Below are 21637 nucleotides of genomic sequence, written 5' to 3'. Positions count from 1 at the left end.
GCACCTTGAACTTACCAGAAAAATTATCTGGCACCTCAATGCCTAAATGCCTGGAATGGTACCAATCTTCACAAATAATGCACTGTATCATCTCATCTGGTACAGGATCGTCTGGATCAGGGTATGGACGATGGCATACGCAATAGGTGCCACAAAAATTTTGATTGTAGGAATTTAGTTCATTGAATTTATTCTTGGTAGGGTCAAGCGAACATTTGTTCTCAGATTGAAAGAATTTTGCATTTCCACAATCACAACGAAAATTTCTTTTAGTGTAAAGCTCAATTAAATCATGTCCTTCATGGCAGTGATAACAGCAGGCCAAGCACACACCTGCTGCCTTTTCTGGATTTTCTTTTGCTTCGGGGATACAGGTTAAGCATGAGTAGAGGGCTTGACGTTTTAAGTATCCCTAAAAGTTATGGTGAAGGAGATTCCCGCCATAATTATTATACGAAAATGGTGCTCATTCATATGGAATAAGGAGAGAAATGTTTTAAGTTACCTCTTTGTAGGAGCAGACTTTATCGTTTGCAGCCCCTAAAACTGCCGCTGTATTCTCAATAAGTTCATCTTCAAGTTCGAGAACATCGTTCAGACTGAGGGTGACGACTTCTTCTGCATCTGAATTTTCATTTTCTGGTGTCTCAGAGATTTCGTTAGTGTCAGCACTATGTTCGTGCTTTTCTGGAATATCCGACATAATTCTGCTTTAAAAAACACTAATAATTTTTACTAACGTGTATTAATCAAAAAATAAAAATGTCTTCACACTGCACATGCTCAAAATTCAAAGAACGTCAGTAATTGAAAATTGAAAATGGTAAGACCAAGCACTTCTTACAAGCGGTGACGCAGAAATGCAACAGTGCACTGTTTTTCAACCGGGTAGTACGGTAAAATACAAATCGGCGTTAGTTTTATTTTTTAATAATGCGGCCTTCGTTGCATAATTTAACGTTGTAAACCACTCTCTTCACTTAACATATAGGATGTAATTTAAAGATACTTTTGCGGATTTAAAACTCATTTTTTTGGGTGACTTCTGAAATTTGAGTTGTGAAGCGAAAACATTGGCAACAGCGGCAATGCCGCAAGGCAGCGCGTCAGTGTCTTGTGTTCTTTTAATATGTCCCACAATTTAAAACAAAAATTAAACATTTGCTTTGTAAACAAATACAAACTGTAAATATGCTTATAATTAATAAAAAACCACGTAACAGACTCAACCGTGCAGTAATAAGGGAACCTTTGCTAAAACATTTTTGTAGTTCAAATACGTTTCAGAACCTTATTTGAACCCTTTTAGGGCTTCTACTAACAAAGGCTTCATTCAACAGAAACCAAACAGGTGTTTTCCATGGTAACTAATTTTTATAAGGAAACTCAGGATTCTAATCTTTAAAGGCCTTCAAACAAGAGCTTTTATTTCATTCAGTAAGTAGGAATATTTAATTGTATAAATAATAAGTACTTGAACTTTTCTGTCACCTCAATACCATACATTTCACAAAGTATTATTTACACCTTGCAGTAAAATTTGATTTACTCTTATTCAGGATTTTCTTTTTTATGTAACTTCTCAAAACATGCTTTTTTTAAGTTGAGTTTATGTGCACCAACATTAATTATGATGAATTTTAAATCCTGTGGAGCTTGACATTGATAAACATATTAATTTGGATTTAACAATTTCTTGTTCTTTTGTCTTTCACCATGTCTCTCATCAGAGTTCTCGCAAATTCAGTAGCATTTTCCTTTGTACTTTTTTGGCAATTATTGCGATCCTAAAAAAATAATTTGTTAATATCGAATAATGTAATTATCAAATAGGGGATGATTAAATATAACTATAGACACAGATATAAATTTTTAATTTTATCTAGCAACTTCTTTATTAAAAGGTATTTAGTTTTCTTTGTTTGATTGTCGCCCATAAAAATGAATGACAAAAATCAGTTTGCATGTATATAGGTTTAGTTAATAATGTAGAAACTAAATGAACAGCAGTTCTTTGTCCGTGAACAGGATTCAACTTTAAAAATTATCTATCAATCTAGGTATTTCTCTGTTTGTCCAGAGATTACGAAAAATCTACTGAAGTTATGGACAACCAAAAACCAGCTGAAGACAATAACTCAGTAGAAGCACAAAAGCTTCTTGACTTTTACATAGACCTGATGGAAAACTCAAGGCACCTTCTGAAATATTACTTGTCAGAAAATATAGTTCTACACTGGTTTGGACGAACTGTAAAAGGACAAAAACAAGTAGCCACTTTCATGAACACCAACATCCATCTTATGAAACATGGGCTTAACAAAGAAGCTCTAGCTATTAGTAAAATTGGCATCCGCGATTCGCATTTATTGAAGACACTTTGGTGAATAGTTTTTCTTCAAAGATAAATCATCTCGAAAAATTACATAATTTTCCTTTGTGCATCAGGCCATCAAGGAGGACTTCACAGTCCCCGTTCTTCAGTCTCCCGCGTCTCACTTTGATGTTTACGCCCATAAAACAGTCTCACGCTTCCCCCAGTGCCAAATGTCATATAAGTCGACTCAATCTGGATAAAAGTAGGACGAAAAATGAGGCACCAGCGTCGTCATGCCCTCGGAATTTGTCTGAATCTCCTAACAAACATCGGAGAGTCACCCAATTAGATATTACCGATACTGATGTTTTAGAAAATATTGAGAATGAAGTGGCCGATCCAAGACTCAGGTATTTGAAAGCTGAGGGTTATGTAGCGTTTCACCAGCCCAACCTAAGCAAATTTGAAAAGGAAGCTAAATGGCGAAAATCCTGCAAAATTCATATCGCCTATGACTTCATTAATGATATTAATGATAGTAGTTTTTATTTGATAATTTACGAAGGAAATAATAATTGTCGCAGGAACTTGTTCAAAGAATTTGGGAAACAAGAGCCAGAGGTTTGACTTTTTTTGTTTCGACCTTTGTTTTATCATTGTTATCTTGTTACTTTAACTTTTGTTTGATCTTTTTTTGAAAATTCATCACCTTACAAGAAACATGCCAAAGTTCGTTTTCATGATGTCGTGAAAAATATGTTTTTCACATTTATTTTAAAGACAACATATTGACGTAAAATGTAATATATTTATGTAAAGAAACTGAAAATGATGCACTAGGCTTTACAGCACCAACTGAAAACTCATTTGTCCAACACTTGTTATTGTACACTTGGTTTTTAACGTGCATTTTGTTATCACTCTATTGGGAGGTCGTCTGTTTTATGTTTTCGTACAGAAAAATAAATTAGTTAATTGAAATGTGTGGTTATTTTAAAATTAACAAATTTTTAAATGTGTAGATTTAACCGAAAATGAATACCAATTTAGTTTTTTATATTTTGATCAAAGACGCAAACACAAATTCTTGGTGTTGTGATGAAGGAAATACATCGTGGTAATTGGTTGAAAGATAAACTTTAAACCACGGCAAACGCTTGCAGTAAAAATAGATAAAAAACATTTGCTTAGTCTTAAAGAGAATGTAAGTGAGGTAGCTGGGCGCGTTAAATGTCCACTCCAAACATTAGAAATTTTATGTAATAAAAGTTCAAGAGGGGCAGATCCGGATTGTATCGATGGATACGATGTGATATGTCAAATACAAAATAACATAAAAAAAAGTAGAAGGATGTTTTACACGTCTGCAAAACTCCGCAGATTTTTTGCGTCGCAGCTCCAAAATACTCTTTTCGGCTCTGACAATAAAATAGATTAACGTATATTTTCAGTCGAAGGTGTTACTAGACCTTTCTAATTTAATGTAGTCCTGTTAATTGGGGTTTTATGTCTAGTCGCCTTCGAAAGATAATTTATTCAAATCTATTTTTTCCTAAGCGAATGCGACAATAAGGTTTCTATTACATCGAAACTTCATAGGATTGAGTTTAAATTGTCGCAGAACAGGTTGAAGTGGAAGCGGCGTTGTCACATTTGCAGTTGATGGGTTTGTCATACATAAGTAAAAAATGTTTTCGATGACAGTTAACTGTCAATTGTCTTTGTGCATATACGTGGATTCCGAATTTTAAAACGTCACATTTCCACTTGAAAACATTAAAACTCCTATTTGGACAAGAATAGTTGTGGAAGGTGCCATAAATTGTTAACCAAACTAAGTATTACTGACAATAAGTAACTGAAAATACACATCAAGAACATCTTAACCGGCCTTCACAATGAAAAACTTTGTTTTCAGTTTGTTATTGTTGTTTTCCGTGGTATTCATTTACGATTCAAATGCCCAAGGCAAAAAACCGGTAGGTCCCCATACACTTTTCAGGATCAAACCCTTCCACAATGTAACAATAATTTCCTTCAAGGCCTCGAACTTAAACGAAAGGGTGCAACAGTTAACAGATTTAGCAAGCAAGAAGGTAGTTTTAAGGTTTAACGCCAACAAGTTCAAAGATTTTGTTAAAGCCGTGCCCAGGAATTACTCTATTGTAGTCATGTTTACTGCCTTGGCCCCTCAGAGGCAGTGCATGGTTTGCAAGTAAAGACGATGATTTATTATGCGAAGTGATTCCCTATATTTGATCTTATGGACGCTAATTTGTGTTATTGTGGTTTCTATGAAAATCTTTAAAGCAAAAATTAGATTTTATATTTTACTTATTAATTGTTGAAATTTACTCTCAAATTGAATATATGAGGGTCGGGTAATCTGTCAAAATGACAAGCATTTTATTTTAATTTGTGGTTGTTTGATGAAAAAAAGTGGTCTTATTTTGACAGGTTTGTGGTACTAATGTATTCAGTTTTAGAGTAGATTCTGAAGATTACAGAGGAAAATATCAAACTATATTACACATATTCTCATAGATTTGATAATTATAGAAATATCTATTGGATCAAACATATAGACAATCACCATGCATAATTGTGTTTATATGAATGAGCACTGATAGTGTATTTTTCTTATAGACAAGCCAATGATGAATTTGCAGTGGTTGCAAATTCCTTTAGGTACAATATGAACATGGCTCATTTTAATAAGCTATTTTTTGCTATGGTAGATTTTGATGAAGGTTCAGAAGTGTTTCAAATGGTAACATTATCATCCATTATCCTGATAGTGTTTAACAAACCAATCAAATTTTGATATAGATGAAGCTAAACACTGCCCCAGTGTTTGTTCATTTCCCTGCCAAAGGTAAACCCAAAGCAGCAGATACCATGGATATTCAAAGGGTTGGATTTGGAGCGGAAGCAATCGCCCGTTGGATAAATGAACGAACTGACATCCAAGTATTTCTATAATCCTATTATGTCCAAATATGAAGATAAAAGTGTTTTAGATCCGTATTATGCGACCGGCAAACTATTCTGGTACATTGTCGCTAGTCTTGCTAGTTCTTTTCGTTGGCGTTTTCCTGTATATTCGCAGAAATAATCTAGAATTCTTGTACAACAAGACCATGTGGGGCGTTTGGGCTTTGCTATTCTGTTTCGCAATGACATCAGGACAAATGTGGAATCACATTAGGGGACCTCCATTCATACACAGAAATCAGCAAGGGCAAACTGCTTATATTCATGGAAATTCACAAGGGCAGTTTGTGGTGGAAACTTATATTATTATGGCTTTGAGTATCCTTTAACACTAAGAAGTTAAGAATAAGTATAAATATACTGTTCTAACTTGTTACAAATTTGACAGCCTTGAATACAAATTATTGTTTTGTGCCTGCATAAATTATAATTAGTAACGGTAGCCGAATTGGGCACATAAAAATTTAAGAAATATCAAATTTTATTAGGTATGTATGGGATTCTTGTGATGATATTTAACATAATGAACTTACCAACATATATTACAATTTGGAATGTGTTACATTTCTAACTTCATTCATATTACGTTTATTGCCCAACTCAATCTTGCATTGTTGTAGACTTTCCTTAGCTAGTTTATTTAGATGCAGCAGTAGCCGTCGGTATTATTTTCATGACAGAAGCGGCGAAAGGTAAAGGGGAATCAAGGAAACGTAAAATTCAGGCGGTCATAGGACTTGTATTTATTACTATATTCTTTTCCTCGATTTTGTCAATTTTCAGGACAAAAACGCATGGTTATCCGTATAGGTAAGCTAGGCTCAACAGTTCAGCATTCAATTTTCTTTCAAATAACATTACTTTATCTTCATTTCAGCTTCCTCTTTAAATGAAATCATTAGGAAGTTGGAAAAGGCCTCTCTTAGTTTTCAGGGGTGGTGCACTTTAAATGTTGTTTTTACATGTGTCCAATAAAGTAAATAGAGTTTGTGTTATCCTGTCTTTTTAATGGCGTTGCAAAAAACGTTGTCTAATTAGGACCTCAAAATTTCCTTGGTTAAGTACTAATCAATCTATGAACAAAGGGGCCAAGGCTCAAAACAAATTTATGTGGACTAGTTTGAACCACTCAACATGTATGTAATTTACATGTAACAGTTATTTAGGTCTCTACAATTTTACAAAATCGTTGCCTCTTGATTTTGGGGTATTAAAATAGCATTAAAACTGAATACAAAAGATATTCAGTTTCTCCTTAATTTTGTTAACAATTAACAAACTTCCTACTCATCTTAATGCCATTTTTCCAAGTAATTCTCAGTTTGCTAATAAATGTTGTGTTAAATTGAAAAATTGCAATTTTAACTAGCAGCTTGTTTTGGGTGGTATTTCAAAAACATATTGTATTTAGTATATTTTTAATTAAAGATTAATGTATGGGGAACAAAAGCAGTCCATCTATAATTTTAGCTTGGTTCTACGCCAGTGACGTCTTTTTGCATTGTATCTGAAAAAATGGAAAAAAATAATGTCAAAACCAAAATATTCAAATATTTATTAATTTAGTGAAACTATTAGATTACGTCTTACAAAAAGTTATTATAGTCATCCACACTATTATGATCATGCATATTGAGAAGAAGACTATCTTGTAGATATTTAAAATAAATTGCGGGAGCATTTTGAAATTACAATTGTGTTTTGTTGAGTAGGAGACATCTAGCAAAACATACTGATAATTTTTAACATCAGAACTGGACTTAGTGGCGTAAATATAGATATATAATGAAAAAAGAAGAATATATGGAATAAGACCTAAATCAGATAGATCCCCATCAAATGATTTTAAATGAATTGTATTAATCTACAATGATAGCAAGCTAATCCAATACAGATTTATCCTTTCAAAAACAACTAGTTATTCACAATACATTAATGATCTGATATAAAGTGACCGAATCTTTTATTAAACTCAGATTCAATAATGAAAGTTAAGTACTAATGTTTTAAATGCATTAAACTTAATGTACCAATTTTCTAATATATCAATAACTTTTATTAATATTCTAAAAGTATCATGGTATTATGTGCGTCACTAGTGGGGCCCCACCACCACCACAATAAGTTCACTGAATCTATAAACTAAACTAATTTTATGCCTCTATTTGGTTCCTATTTTAAATCACATTTTAACATGCTAAATATTCAAAATACAAATATATGTACGATCTTACTTGGGTACGAAACCCTATGTAATATCCCTACCTGATTGTGTTTCCTGTCCTCATTCTCACCCATTGGGGAATTGGCCTGTTTTGCTTCAGTTTTTTGGCGAGTTTTCTCTTGATGATAAACGTCTTATGAGCCGACTAAAAGTAAATATGTTTATTGTTTCGTATACTACAACGTTTCCTTTCGCAGTTAGTTTAATTTTTAATAAACAACTATAAAAGATTAACAAGATGTTTCTAGAAATATTTACCTACCATTTTGCGGCCGTTTTTAAGACCTAAACAAGAGCTAATAGAAAGAGAGTAGCAGAGAATGAAAAAGAGAAGCACTTGTAGATTAAGGACAGAAAGAGAGAGAATGAGTGAATAATTAAGAAGAGTGAGAGAAAAATAAAGAATTATGACATTTGTGACAGTTGCCAATAAAACGATAGACAATTGAAGTTTGTGCTATTCGATGGCCGTAACATTAAAGACGTAATAGCATTTAGAACGAATTTTAAAATTTCCTCTATATCTAATATCTCTTGATAATTTTCTAATGCTTTGGCGTTTTTACATACTATTATTTTGCATTAGTTTTCTCTTCTGTTATATGAATGTCTATTTAATTTTTATTTTACAAAATTTCTCTCAGACTAACTTGGTCGCCATATTTTTTTTTAGAGAACTGTTGACTCTTAAAATAAAAGGTTTTTCAGAAACTATTGACCATATCCTTTTGCGATTGGTTGAAAAACAGCTGATAAGAATTAATCCCATCCAAATTATCGTTTACGAAAAGAAAAGCCTATAAATACATTAAACAAACAGTGTGACTGGTCAGCTGACTGATACGAAAATTTTTGAATATTGGTTCACTTCTGTAATAAAAATTGAAATTTTTAATGCCTTTACGGAAGACCTCGTCATGGCCAGTAAAGAAGGATTTATCCCCATCGAAAACATCTTTAAAATGAAATACTTAGAGCAGTATGTCTATTTGGTGTTAAACCACAGTTCTCGATATAACAACCAGTGCAACTACTCTTATGCACCTATTAATTTAGTAGGAAAATACGTGAAATATCCATCCTACGGTGATTTTCCAGAAGCTTACTTTTTGGTAAGTACCTGCATCTTCCTTTAATTTGATTGTGTTTACTCATAAATTTATTAGCGATCTTATGGCAAATGGTGGAGGGACAGTGCAGCCACTCAAAAAGAGTACCGGCCTCAAGACTTTGATCTTTTAGATGCTGAAGATTTTATTACGTTAGAGTGAGTCACAATTGTCTAGATTTTTGATAATATCAAGGGATGATTTATCTCTTGTCATTTTGTTGGAAGAGTTAATAAGGTTTATTCAGAGTTACTAGGTTTATGCTAGCCCGGCTCTGGCATACCATAGAGAATTTTATTTACCCAAGTATGTCATATAATTTGTGACTTACCATTTTAGGTAGTAACAGTGTAAAAAACTAATTATTGACATTTGATATATTTTTTAAGTTGTTTAAATTGATAAAATGATCAATCTGTTATGGAAAAATCCAGAGGTTTTGTGGGGCTGATTACCTGTTTTACAAACATGATAAATAGGTTGTGCTGGCATAAACTCACTCATCTTATATATTTTGGAGAAAAAAATGGAGTGTATTTTGTAGATTTGGCAGCAGTGTCATACCTAGAGAAATTTTTATATATGAGGTATATAATCCAGGGGCTGTTATAAGAATTTGGGGTCGACTCAATTCAGTATCGGCTGAATTGAATCGCAAAAAGTGGCACTTGCTTTGGGAGGGTTTTCCTCAGAAGTGTGCTGCTCGTTCTAGGAGGTTTTCTCCTCCACTTAGGAAAATTAATTGTTTAGTTAAGTTAGTTCTGAGCTTTGTTTTAACTCAGCACAACTACTTAACTAGTGTTTTTCAGTGTTCTTAGAATTGAATTTAATCAACGTCATTTAGAGTATCACACAGCAATAGATGCAATCCTTCTTAGTGGGTTTCAGCCAGAAAATCATTTCCAGTACAAATTGATAGAAAGTGGTTTGACACAAGTAAAACCAATAAAATCTCCAGCAGGCTCTCTTACAGTGAGAGATGTGGAAAAAACGGGAAATTGCGATGTTTTAGATGAGACAATTGTTGCAGATCATTTTTCCATGTTACCAGTAAGGGAGTAAGTTTCAGGTGTTAAAATTAGGTGATGGTTTCTATTTTAGAACGAAATTATACTAAAAATATTTCAATACCTGGACCTAAAGTCTTTAAATAGATGTGCGGAAGTAAATACTCGTTGGAATAAATTGGCTCAAGATCCTACCCTGTATCAAAACATTAGCTTAAAGGTTTTACAGTTATTGTTAACAAACTTGTTTTACCATTTGTTCATAAATTTCTTCCAGACTTATTGGTATCTTGTTGATGTGAAAACTTTGGATTATTTCTTAAGCAAGGTTCGTAATGTTAAAAAGTTGGATCTATCATGGTGTAATGAATACCAGTTGTGTTTCAATGTTAGATTAAACTACGAGTATCATTGCAAGCTGCAAAAGTAAGCCTAATCGAATCCGCCGAAATTCAAAAATAGCCCCTTAAAATACTTTCTAGTATTATAGAAACAGCAAGCCACACGGTGACACATTTAAGCATGAACGACAATTATTTTGTGGACACCGATGTACTCGATAAAATTGCCCTTTGCCGGGAATTAGTGGGTGTGTAAAATTAATTCAAAGTTGTACTAACTTAGGAACCTGAAGCTGAAACTATAGATTTAAGATTGCATCATACAGACAATTGGATAAGGTCCCCTTTGGATAAGCTCACCAAGTTAGTTGCATTAGATTTGAGTTTGACAAATATCATCGATCAGGATCTTATACAAATTATCATAGCCAACCCACATCTGGAGCATTTAATTTTGGGTAACTAAATATTTAATGAGCTTTAGATTTTAATTTACCAGGTGTTTGGACCAAATTGGTTCAGGGAGTCTCATTATATTTTGATGCTCCCTACAGCATTTATAGTTTGTTACAAAAAATCATTTTAAGCAAACAAGTTCAAATATGAACTTTCTACAACATACCCGTTTGGAAACTATAAATTTTAAAATTTATCGTATGTATTGCGACCCAAAAGGAATCTCTTAGGCTATCTGGAACTCAATATTACAGTGGGGTAATATTGTCAAAGTATAAAGAGCCGCCCTGTATATATAAGCAAATTCATTAATGGCAGTAAAGGATGTCTCGAAAAATTCCTAGTCAAGTGTACTATGGAAAGATCTGCGAATATGACTTTTATATTGTAATTTAATTTATCATATACAACTAAAATGTGCCGATTTAAACATAATTACGACATGCATGTACTAAAGAACATTTCTTTTAAAGCATAGTTGACCGGGAATTTATATAATTAATACACCTCCTATGTTCTTATGCAATTACGCAGATTTATGCGAACGTCTCGTTTTGATGGACAACGTGGTCGAAGCAGTAACCATGTACAACAAGAAATTGAGAACCTGGAGTTCCTGGAAAACCGTTTCTTTTACCAGCGAGGGAGTGCGTAAGTTCAGCACGTGCGAGAACCTGGAGGAACTTGACTTGGGTTGGTGCCTAATGAACAGAGGTCCTGGTGATTGTTTGAAGGAAATTGCTGGCGGTTGCAAGAAATTAAGACGGTATGAGTCATTACTGACAATAGATATGCGAATTATTATTCACGATTGTTGGTCCACCTACCGGGTGTTCAAATCAAAAAACGTCCTATTTTATAGGAGAACTTAACTGACAAAAAATATTCGAGTAATGAAAGCATTCGAAAATTGGCTCAGATGCAGGGGTTATGCTTCAAAAATCCTATGATGTCGCTTGTTTCGAGTGGAATTTGTAAAGCAAAAGCGATAATTTTGACTAGGGGGTCCCCAAGAAAAACCATGAGCCTAGTTTTTACGGGGAACAATTTATTTTTCTACTTTTTTTTTGTGCGAATGAGACAGGTGTATCCAGGATTAAACAGCTTTTAGCACTTTTCCAAAATCCAAATCCAAAGAAATTGATGAGATTTTTCGTCGTTTTTGAATCCTTGATAGAATTTACACAAGACCGCCTTAAATGGGGAAACCCTACGTAGAGAGCTGTATGATTTTTCTGAGTTACAGAAAAGTCAGATTTGATGACGATTACCGGCTCACACAATGCATATACTGCTGCCCTAAATGAGGACACCAAAAGGTACCACGTGCGGGATACCCATAATTCGCGGTACTATCATGTTTTTTTTCTGCGAACCTAAACAAAAACCGAAATTGCATATTGAAAGCTGTACGAGTTCTATCTAATCTGACAAGCATGTAATTTTCAAGTAAGAACCGGCCCAGAAAAAACTCAAATAGATGAAATACATCATAAATTGGGCAACTTATTGGGTTCGGTAAAGGTGTCTTGGCGTATTTATTTAATGTACACTGAGTACTGTAAAGGGTACTCAGTACCACCTCCAAGGCGCCCATATTTTACAAAACCAAACGTCTGGGCATGCTCAAATATACAGCGTTTGTTCACGTGAAATTTCTGATCAAGCTCGATGCTGAAAATTCTATACATCCATCAAGTGTTTTTGCTTGTGAGCCGATTTTCGTCAAATGACATGCAACGTTGAGTTGGTACAAAAATAAAATAAAACTAATGCTCAATGGCAGACATACGGGAACGCTAACACCCGAGTAGTTCGGAAAACTCCCCGTGCAGTAAATCACGTTTACTTTCAACCTCATACGCAACTTTACTGCCTTTTTAGATTGTAAAATTATTACATTAAATACAGGTTGATTCTTTCGGAATGGAGGGGCGTCACTGATCAGCAACTTATGCCAATCGTCTTGTGTTGCAAGGAGTTGTCGCAGTTAGATCTGATCGGGATCAAAAACATCTCTTCAGAGTTGTGCGAGAAAGCGTTGTTTCTTTTGCCAAAATTGCGTCTCTTGGACATCAGCTTTTGCGATGGGGTCCGACAACACGAGGTTCGTTTTACTTTATGGAGGGGTTGTACAGGGTTTGCCAAAAACGGCCTATTGCAGGTTGAAATATGGAGGCAACAATATCCACATATAACTATACAGAGAAGTTGCGAGTTTACGGTACCGGATTACTTATAATAGGAGTAATTGTGTTTCAGAATATTCATGTTTAATGAGACATAATTGAAAATGTTACTGTATATTATGGCTCTAGATACATTTAGGTAAACATATAGATTTTTTGTCTTAAAAATATCAAGTGTTATCCGAATTTTAAATCGTTAACTCGTTGTCTCATTTAGATTATTCATCAATAAACTCATCTCCCAGTCGTCTTCGTTTTTGTACAATCCTGATTTTCGTTTAGTCTTTTTGAGCAAAATTCTTTCAGTTGTCTGAGTAATGAGCCAAATACGTCCAAAAATCCACTAACTAAATTCTGAACCAAAGCATCTTGCCATTATCCAACAGGGATTTTTCTCCTTTCTACGAAGGCGTAGAAGACTCAATTTCAGAATTACACTCTATTTATGTTTTAACTTTAGATCTAAAATTGTTGATTCATTATGCAGTTGCAAAATACTGAAATTTCAAAAATGGCCGAAATGGACCTAATTGACGGTATCCACCTTTGGACAGTAGACTTGTCGGTCGCTCATATGGTGTTAGTTCATTTGGATGAGTCTGTGGAAGTTTTAATCGGGTTTGTGGGATTTATATGTGTACATAGTTCTACCCCCAATAACGTATTTACGGGCATTTTTGTAGGTAAGTCTGAAATTTAGTTTATTTTAATAGCAATTAATGTAACACTTTAATAACAAGTACGCTTCTCCTGCTTAGCTATACGCGTGTATTGGTTATTCGATAAACGATATTGTACATGTCAAGAGGCGGCAAAAAATTCGGTAGGTACCTTATGCGAATGATTCGAAATAGGATATGCCATTTTGGATACCATAATCGCGTAACAGAATTGCTATTAATTTTTTAATAAACTGAACTAGAAAACTATATCTTTTAAACATTAAATGCACTTAAAAAAAATGTAAATTTTAATTATTTCTGTTATTGACTCAAATTACGGTACTTATTTCTGGGACACCCTGTATATATATTAATTATGAACGTAACGTCCTTCATGCCGTGTGAATTTCACAATTAGTATTATTATCGAAAAACTCCAGTTTTCTTTATCCATCAAATTCTCATTCCAATGGGAAACATTCGTTATTCCGCCGGGATTGAATTAGCAACTCTTCTTTCATTTCACAAAATCGGGAAACATTGTGTGCTACTTCCTATCGCGTATCGTTTCCAAGACTTCTCAGTAGTACCTTAGCAAAGGGCAGGTCGTACCGATATCACTTCGTAAGTGATTCAGTCGAAAGTCAGCGCGGCGATGAGCAAGACATGCGTAAATCGCTTTGCACTTGTAATCAGGATAATCGGGTTTCCTTTTGTTTTAAAGACTCCTGAGGCACGCCATTAGTATATCCATGACTTAGTGGGTAAAAGTAGGCGGTGCTTAACTGTCATTTTGTGGATGAAAGTGGCTCTTGCTGACTTGATTCTATTTCATGCTTTTGACGCTCTGGGGCGAGTTCTGGTTCTTGTTTTTTGTGGTTCACAGTTAAGTTTTGTGAAATCGAGAAGAACGATGTTATTAGAATTTTAGTTGAAAATGAAAAGTATTTGTAATTTTCGCTCTTTTGGAAGGTACCTAGGAGGACTATCTTTAAACGTGAAGAGTTACATCGCAACTTGGGTTGATTGAAAGATTTTGAAAACTTTTTTAGGGAATTCAAATTGATTTTTTTTTTGGTTCAGGTCTCAAATGAGTACGCCCTTGCTTCAGGTCCAAATTAATTTCATATTCTGTTTTGAAATTTTGTTTTTCTTAGCTCAGTTGGTCGGTCAGTCAGTGTGCCTATCTGATGATCAATCGGTCGGATGGGCACTTGGTCGGTCACTGAGCCTGGTGATCGATCGAATGCTTGCAATTTCGAGTTTTTGAATGGGCGATTGCTCTATCGGGTGTCTGGCCGCTCGGCAAATTGCTTTGGATATATGACTGTTGAACATTTGCTCGGTCGTCGTAAGAAAACAGTTTATGAGATAAAAAAGCGTCTAACCAGTTTCTTCTTATAAATATTTTTACATGATTTTGTCGGTTTGTTTATGTTTATTAATAGAGTTTGCAGAAGTTTTGCAGAAAATTGGATTAGGCGAAGCTTGTTATAATTTTTTTATTTTCATGTTTCTAAGATAGAAAAAATGTAAAACAGAAACTATTTAGCTCCAACTTCAACACAGAAGCTTCAAAAACGCTTTGTTTCCTGATATTAGGCTGGTTCGGTGAAATTGCGGTCATGGAGCCTTGCAACAGCATTTTTAGTAATCATTATTTTTCAGGAACTTTTAATATAGCACAAAATAGGTATTATGTGACCCTGTGTTTAGTTAAACGAACCACCCAGCGTCCTCCAACCGAACGTTTGTGAAATCAAACAGCGAACAGTTTTAACGAAACTTTATTACAAAAACCTTAACCTTAATAACTCTTCATAAATCCATTTTGGAATTCGCATATTATTTGTGATTAACGATTGAGAAAATATATCAACAATAGTAATTCTCTACCTCATCTCTGGTTTGATGTATTCGGGTATATTGTGCCATTTTCCTAATATAACATTGTAAGTACGTCTTTCCGTAGCGAATTTAAAATAGATTTTGGCTTTAGTATCATTATTACACACTTTAAATAATATCATATTATATAATTTTTTTTAGAATATCATGCTACTAGATTAGTATAGGATTTTGATCACACGTACAGAGAAATAGGACAGTGAACCTTTGAGTTAATCTTGTGAAGGTGGTACTGTTTAATTTCACATTCCAAAATATTTTCCGACCCTTGAAACAGTGGTTCGTAAGGGAATTTCCTGCAGCAGTCATTGTTATTATGGGCGAACAGACCTCCCACGTTTCTCGATTATGAATGAAGCGGCAACTTCGTCGTTTTACGCTTTGTGCATGCGTGCGCATTGATAGGAGGAGCTTCGGCGCACGCAATGCATTAGGCTTCCAATTATTGGCCAGGCTCAGGACTCAAGTTAGAGGGGTGTGCTTCCTCTTATATCGCTTGCCCCTCTTATTTACATCGTTATGCACATAATATAAATACGGCGGACGATCCACTTGTTCCCTGAGTCACCGTCGAGAACTGCGGGGGTGATGCCCATTGGTTCATCGCCATTGATAATGTTCAGGGCAGGAAGAAATTTTCTGATGGGCTTCAAGGCTCGCAAAACATTTTAAAACATAATTTGATCGGCAGTGATAGCCTTCACAGTCTATTTTAGTTTATTCTGCAGTAACCAGTGGGCGATAGTTACAGGTGTTTTTGTTTATATTTTTTTAAATTGTTATTTGGGAGTGAGAAACAATCAATATAAATACATACACAGTATCTCCTATCTTACTAGTAAAATCAACAACAAACCACCGATGCCTCCCATTTCATTGGCCGGCTCCAGCAGAGGTAACAGTTTAGCAACCGTCGGAATTTTACCTATACTCTTCGAGTTGAATTAAATAAGAGCTGATGTCATTCAAAGCTCCAAGTTTAAAGACTTCGGAGCACTAAAAAAACTGTTACCTTTGTCGTATACGGCTATCGCGGGCCGTTGGGTAGAATGACGCCTCGAAAGGTGTCGCCGTGGGTTAAAAATTTAACGTCCTGACAGGAATATTTATTTAGTTCCTTAAAACTAAAGGAGTGTTTCAATAGAAAACATATTATTTTAAACAGACAACAATTATTACAGTAACGTTTTATTAACATTTAAGGCGACACGAATAGTCCGCAGAAACGCGTGCACGTGTAAGTTATCCGCCATTGAGATATAATGTGTGTGTGTATATAAGACACTTAATTAATACTTACCACATTACCGAAATCATAAGGTTAGTAAGAATTTCTGAAAGTGTATTTGTTTGAAGCAATAATGATATTAAAAGGAGTAGGACTTTTCGGCACCAACACTGGCACGTCTAAACTCAGCTTAATATTTTCCTTTTAAGGTCAAACGCGGGTGCACAAGCACACTTCCCGAATTTTACACATATTCTTAGATATTTAAGAAATTTAGTATCAAAATATGTCAACATTTCGTTTGCTACCTAGGTAATTAAAATATATATATATCAAGTCTTGGAAACACGCTATTATAGTGCTTCTTGAACCTCTTTTTTAATAATAATTATTAAATAACATCGAACACATACAGATTATGTTACATTCATATAGTACAGGAACCCTTAAGACTATCGTAAGTAAGATTAAATGTGGTTGGGACATGTTTGCTTCCGCTAGCATTCACTAATTAACATGTAGTTAAATAATTTAGAAAATAAGGTCCGCTGTAACCTGCTGCATATTTCTAAGATCCATTTACATGTTATAATAATGATTCATGATCAAGGTTATTCATGAGTTAAGGGGGTCAAACTAGAATGAAGTTTGGAAAGGTACATTTGTTTTGGAAATTCTATCATTGTTCAATTGTTAATCAAGCCATAATTGAGCAACAATTAAAAATATTAAATATTATGCATCTCAGTATTGTTGTGGTATAACTGTTGGTTTTTAAGTTTAATTTGTCTTTAATCACACACATAGTCAGAAAGCTGAAAATATATCTTAATTGGGTGCCTGGAGTCTTTGTTGCACATATGTACCTCTACATATGTATGTAAACCTTAAAAATTCTACAGTGGATTGAATCTATTTCTTGCAGATTCATTGATAGTGGAGTAAACATTGCTAAACACTTTAGTTCACTGATCACATTACGTTTGAATTGCTGTGATTTTTTTCTGCGAAAATGTCTCAAAATGATCTAATTTCATCGGTTTGGGTGTATCAAATGCATCAAATCCATAGTAATTCATACCCATCCGCCCTTGCTGCACTCCATCATCATGGAATGGAACCAGTTTGGTTCCTTCCTTGATCTGTGAAAATTTGCAATCGATGACAAATCAGATGATACTTCCTACAACTTTGGAATTCTCGATTTCCTGACGGAACGTGATTTTGACCACAAAAAACGCTTTTTTAATTAAATCACAATTTATTGTAGAGTAGAGATGAAATTAATTTGATATCAACATCTGTAGATTAAAAATACCTCAGACAATTGTGATGCTCTTGGTGCTTGCCGGAGGATGATATTTATTCGCAAAATAGATATTTTAATTGAGTGTTTTTGCGCACTGGGCCCAAATTGCAATTAAACAGTTGTGACACTTCAGACAAGGATGTGACACTTTTAATAAACTGAGCAGCAAAATGAATCTTCATAAATTTGGCAAAATTCTCTTTACCAAAACACTAGTGCTGCGAAATCTATGATTTTGTTATTTCAGACAATTGTAACACTCTTGTGTAAAACGCGGGGAAACCGGAGGAGGCAAACGAAGCTCTTTCGGATGATTAGGAGAAGGCGAGAATATCCGATCGTTTGTTAAATTCAAATTTTTATTTGTCAGTTGACAGCATTATACGATTGCGAACAACTTCATGTTGGTCAGCCATTTTATTTTTTGACTTAAACTCAAACAACCGTTTGTTTGAAAAATTCTAATTTCGAGTGTTTTAATGTATTTTTAGTGTCTTGTCCAAAAGGTGTAGGAAAGCTAATGGTAAGCCTTCAGTGTTTGTATTTACAGTTTTCATTCATTATCTATTTATCATACAACTTACTGTGGTCAGACAAATATCGGCTTTTATACCTTATGTTGTTGTAATTGTTTTATCCATATCATATAACAGCTGCCCAATATTTTCCCTATATCGACGCGATTTTTAATCTACTTAAGATTGTTTTCAACGGGAGCTAGAACCTCGGGCGTAATAAACGGAAAAAATACGAACGGAGACACACCATGGGGGTGCAATAACTCCGACGCTTGAGACGATCACAAAAGTGCGAGAAGGAAATGTGGGTGTCTACATGTATAGCTATAAATATAAATGTATGGATGCATATATACATATGGATATATGCACGATTACATAAAAGAGACTAAAGGACAAGCCAAATTACTGACAGAAGTTATTCAACACAAAATTAAACATTTTTATGGACTGGCTTTATTAATTCAAAGTTTGCGGGAAAAAATGTTATGAACAAAAAAAAATAAATTAGAATAGATTAACGCAATTGACCGCCGAATCTCCAAGCCTCTTGATAGTAACGATTTATCCCCCACGGACGGTTCCGGGTAGCTGCAGGCTACCGGATTAAGAAATCCGACGTTTTTAGTGGGAAGATGCCCCAGCGAATTTCACACTAGTCGGTTGCCAGCACACGTGATCGGGTGTCTTTTGAAGACGTTCTTCAAGACAAACAAAAAAAAACTAAAAATTTCGGCACTCAGTCTACGTATAGTCTCACCTTTGAGTTTACAGGCGTTTAAAGATTGTCCCTGAAATTGAAATCACCCCTATTTAACTTTTTAATTGCGGCTCAATTCAAGCTTGAAGTACTGACTTAGAAACGAATAAAAATAATTTCTGCAAAGAGAATTCCCCGTAATTGTTTTCGTGCAGTATCTATGGTGAATGAACTGAAATGAAATTTGATGAAGACATGCGTTTTAAGATTAATTTGTTCCCAGGTAATAGCGGTTCTTAACCTTATTAACAGAGTTAGTTCACGATGAATTTTTCACGTTGTTTTCCCAACAATGTACCAACAATTACTGAAATTAAAAACGATGTTATGACTACTGAAAACGATAATGTTAATATAGGTACCCCGATGGTACATACCCACTGATCGACCCGCATGGTTGCGACAATTATTTCTGCACGAACTTGTTCGCCTAAAGCAATCTGACAGTGAGATTTGGAGCAGGTACATTTAATATCACAACAGTTTTGGATTCTTATTGGGAAAACAACAATTTTCTGGTGATTGTCGCTTAATATCTAAGTGCTGTAGTCGAACGACTCCCACTCTGAAAAGCGCGAGTCTTGTTTCTGCAGTCTTTGGGTACATTCTTTTATGTATGAGTCTTGTATTCTGTACATTCCGGAATTCGCTTGGAACATTAACGTTTCCAAGATCCGTTCGTTTTTGATCGCCTTTGAGGGCAATACAACCTGTTCGAACGAAGGTCCTGCTAATCACGTTTTTTTATAAATCGTTATCATTGCTCACCTTAATGAGTTCCTGAGGAGAAATCCTGTATAATTTCAAGTCGCGCGCCAACCGCTCCATGATGCACTTGAATTCTAACTTGGCGTCCAATTTGCTAGAGGTCTTGGTGCGAATTTTGTGCCGCGCCCACGACAACATCGATTCAAATTTTCTTATTTCCGGAATTTCCAAGTTCCTGTAGGAATTCAATGCACTGATCGCAAATTCTAAATTGGAAATTTTCCTTTACACAACTTAAATACCTGATCGGGTACAGGGTGTTGAAGTTTTCTCTATAAATCTCGTAGTTTATTAGATATTTGGTCTTGGATTTTTTATTCTTTGTTTGTGTTTGTTTCTGGATATTTTACAAATTTTTGTAAATTTCGCAAATTTTCGACGGTTAAATCATTTTTCTGCATGCCAAAATCGAGGCAAACTCTGAAAATCTAGTGCAGATCTCAAAGAATGTTTCTCGATCCGAAATTGAAAAAGTCTTTAAAATTAAAAGAAATCACTGATATGCTGAACAAGCTTCGAAAAATGACAACAACGCATTTGTTTCAAATCTGTCATTTTTCACCGCCTGCTGTTGATTGGTCAATTTCATACTACAACCAACTTTTTGCAAAAATTGAAGAATCAAACTCAGCTTTTCAGCATAGTCTGCTATAGTGCTTCAAGGCAGCGTTACAGCGCAATGCATCCGTTCTAACAACGTGCCGCAGTGCTCCCGTTCCATTAATATTAATTGAATAATTGAATGTTGCCAGATTGTCAGAGTAATCTTGATTCCTAAGGAATTGGTTTTTTCGTTGTTTTCAATAGAGCAAAATAAGTCTGCGCACAGACTCAATGAAATTTAAATGCCTTTACATGTTCAGTGTAGATACTCACCTGCACATAATCATTTGGACCATGGATTCGCTCAAATTCAGAAATTCCGGCGACTGAAACAGGGCGTATGCCCGCGTTTCGACGAAGGCTAGTATCATGTTGACCAACTCGGAGGCCGAGGTATATCTCCAGTAATAGTTTTCTAAAGAACACAGCATACAGCATACCACGTCGATACGTAAAAATTGTTTAGCGTGGTGAAAACATGCTTGTAGAAGATCGGGCAAGTCATAGTGTTCGGCTGCGCAAATCAGTCCCGGTATTGTCGAACAGGTTAGCGGACACGACCCTGGAAGATAATCAGCTGTTAAAGGCCCTTATATGCAATGTATTGTTGCACTCACCTGTATGGAGATAATCCAGTAATATTCTAAAGGTATCTGAATCAAATTCGATAATAGAAAATTCAGTCTGCGCAAGCTTGGCCCTATCTACTTTCTGAGCGTCTGCGCACACGCTTAGTCTTGGCACGGGTAATTGCGTGGGACACTTTTCCTTTCCATCTCTGTCCTTGCCTTCCTTATCTATAATGGAAGTCTATCTTATTTTGAATTATCGAGAGATGCTGGGCCTACTTGAACAATCCTGGCTGCTCGCCCACTTCTTTTTGTCATCAGCCGACAATTGTTGGGTGTTGTGCTTTCGTATGGATCGTCCCCAGCCCGCGGTTATGGTGCCCAGTCGCGTGAACGCCCTCTTGACCATCGGGGAGCTGGGAACACTCTTCGGTCTTGGACTTTCGATGTCCGGTACTTGCAGGAAGTTGCTCGATTTCGGCCGGGATTGTTGCGGACTCAACAATGTAGGAACCGGTCTTGCCAGTAATTCGGCCACGGGGACTTGAGGAGAACCAAATCTGTGCGGGATAGAACTAACACTCAACATGTTCTGGAACAGTGTCATGGAAATCAATAATTGCTTCGCTCCTGTATAAATAACAAACAATTACAGTTGTCCAATTAGACATATGA

At 35.3% G+C, this 21637-nt stretch overlaps 5 protein-coding genes and 1 long non-coding RNA gene across 12 annotated transcripts in view; 3 read left to right on the top strand and 3 right to left on the bottom strand.

The window, feature by feature from the left end:
• The window catches only part of LOC136343013 (putative E3 ubiquitin-protein ligase UBR7), a 94584-nt gene that overhangs the window by 2205 nt on the left and 70742 nt on the right, over positions 1-21637 (bottom strand). The window contains exons 2-3 of one of the 3 annotated variants that reach the window (XM_066289371.1): positions 506-756; positions 16-412 (exon numbers count right to left, since the gene is read on the bottom strand). In XM_066289371.1, coding sequence (XP_066145468.1) covers positions 16-412; positions 506-703 — 595 coding nt within the window. In that variant the 5' untranslated portion in view covers positions 704-756. Of the gene's footprint in view, positions 1-15; positions 413-505; positions 831-21637 lie in introns of those variants that run through there. The other 2 variants (XM_066289370.1, XM_066289372.1) reach the window with 2 other exon arrangements.
• On the top strand, positions 4046-6306 carry Ostgamma (oligosaccharide transferase gamma subunit). The gene is made up of 7 exons (XM_066289377.1): positions 4046-4296; positions 4360-4532; positions 4964-5087; positions 5147-5287; positions 5338-5629; positions 5956-6121; positions 6189-6306. The coding sequence occupies exons 1-7, from the start codon at positions 4216-4218 to the stop codon at positions 6202-6204; spliced, it is 993 nt and encodes a 330-aa protein (XP_066145474.1). The 5' UTR covers positions 4046-4215; the 3' UTR covers positions 6205-6306.
• Positions 6713-7919, bottom strand: RpL39 (ribosomal protein L39). The gene is made up of 3 exons (XM_066289401.1): positions 7798-7919; positions 7577-7680; positions 6713-6818 (listed from the first exon to the last, which is right to left on the bottom strand). Exons 1-3 carry the CDS (start codon positions 7798-7800, stop codon positions 6770-6772), a joined length of 156 nt encoding a protein of 51 aa, XP_066145498.1. The 5' UTR covers positions 7801-7919; the 3' UTR covers positions 6713-6769.
• On the top strand, positions 8287-12883 carry Fbxl4 (F box and leucine-rich-repeat gene 4). Of its 2 annotated transcripts, XM_066289331.1 has the most exons (11): positions 8294-8647; positions 8702-8802; positions 9189-9398; positions 9454-9694; positions 9746-9871; positions 9929-10077; positions 10134-10240; positions 10298-10450; positions 10983-11214; positions 12360-12555; positions 12613-12883. In XM_066289331.1, the coding sequence occupies exons 1-11, from the start codon at positions 8453-8455 to the stop codon at positions 12688-12690; spliced, it is 1788 nt and encodes a 595-aa protein (XP_066145428.1). In that variant the 5' UTR covers positions 8294-8452; the 3' UTR covers positions 12691-12883. The 2 variants fall into 2 exon arrangements, with proteins under 2 accessions (XP_066145426.1, XP_066145428.1); XM_066289329.1 differs by having other exon boundaries at positions 8287-8647; positions 9746-10077.
• Positions 15071-21637, bottom strand: part of rsh (radish) — an 83069-nt gene continuing 76502 nt past the window's right edge. For all 4 annotated transcript variants that reach the window (XM_066289291.1, XM_066289292.1, XM_066289293.1 and 1 more), the window contains 5 exons: positions 21242-21522; positions 21011-21190; positions 20667-20955; positions 19791-19965; positions 15071-19732 (listed from right to left, as the gene is read on the bottom strand). In XM_066289291.1, the coding sequence (XP_066145388.1) occupies positions 19559-19732; positions 19791-19965; positions 20667-20955; positions 21011-21190; positions 21242-21522 (1099 nt within the window). In that variant the 3' untranslated portion in view covers positions 15071-19558. The remainder of the gene's footprint in view (positions 19733-19790; positions 19966-20666; positions 20956-21010; positions 21191-21241; positions 21523-21637) is intronic.
• The window catches only part of LOC136343041 (uncharacterized), a 79132-nt gene continuing 75673 nt past the window's right edge, over positions 18179-21637 (top strand). Inside the window, exon 1 of the long non-coding RNA XR_010732736.1 lies at positions 18179-18267. This is a non-coding gene — a long non-coding RNA (uncharacterized lncRNA). The remainder of the gene's footprint in view (positions 18268-21637) is intronic.

Source organism: Euwallacea fornicatus, chromosome 13, assembly GCF_040115645.1.
Source record: "Euwallacea fornicatus isolate EFF26 chromosome 13, ASM4011564v1, whole genome shotgun sequence".
In the NCBI taxonomy this organism is placed as follows: domain Eukaryota; kingdom Metazoa; phylum Arthropoda; class Insecta; order Coleoptera; family Curculionidae; genus Euwallacea; species Euwallacea fornicatus.
This window is presented reverse-complemented; position numbering and strand designations above follow the sequence as displayed.

Coding starts and splice junctions, on each gene's coding strand:
- Fbxl4 (XM_066289329.1), top strand. CDS start 8,453: ATGGCCAGTAAAGAAGGATTTATCCCCATCGAAAACATCTTTAAAATG. Junction 8,648..8,701: donor TTCCAGAAGCTTACTTTTTG/GTAAGTACCTGC, acceptor TAAATTTATTAG/CGATCTTATGGCAAATGGTG. Junction 10,241..10,297: donor CCTTTGCCGGGAATTAGTGG/GTGTGTAAAATT, acceptor CTGAAACTATAG/ATTTAAGATTGCATCATACA.
- Ostgamma (XM_066289377.1), top strand. CDS start 4,216: ATGAAAAACTTTGTTTTCAGTTTGTTATTGTTGTTTTCCGTGGTATTC. Junction 4,533..4,963: donor AGGCAGTGCATGGTTTGCAA/GTAAAGACGATG, acceptor TTTTTCTTATAG/ACAAGCCAATGATGAATTTG. Junction 5,288..5,337: donor ATGAACGAACTGACATCCAA/GTATTTCTATAA, acceptor AAAGTGTTTTAG/ATCCGTATTATGCGACCGGC.
- RpL39 (XM_066289401.1), bottom strand. Junction 6,819..7,576: donor AGGACAGGAAACACAATCAG/GTAGGGATATTA, acceptor CCATTTTTTCAG/ATACAATGCAAAAAGACGTC.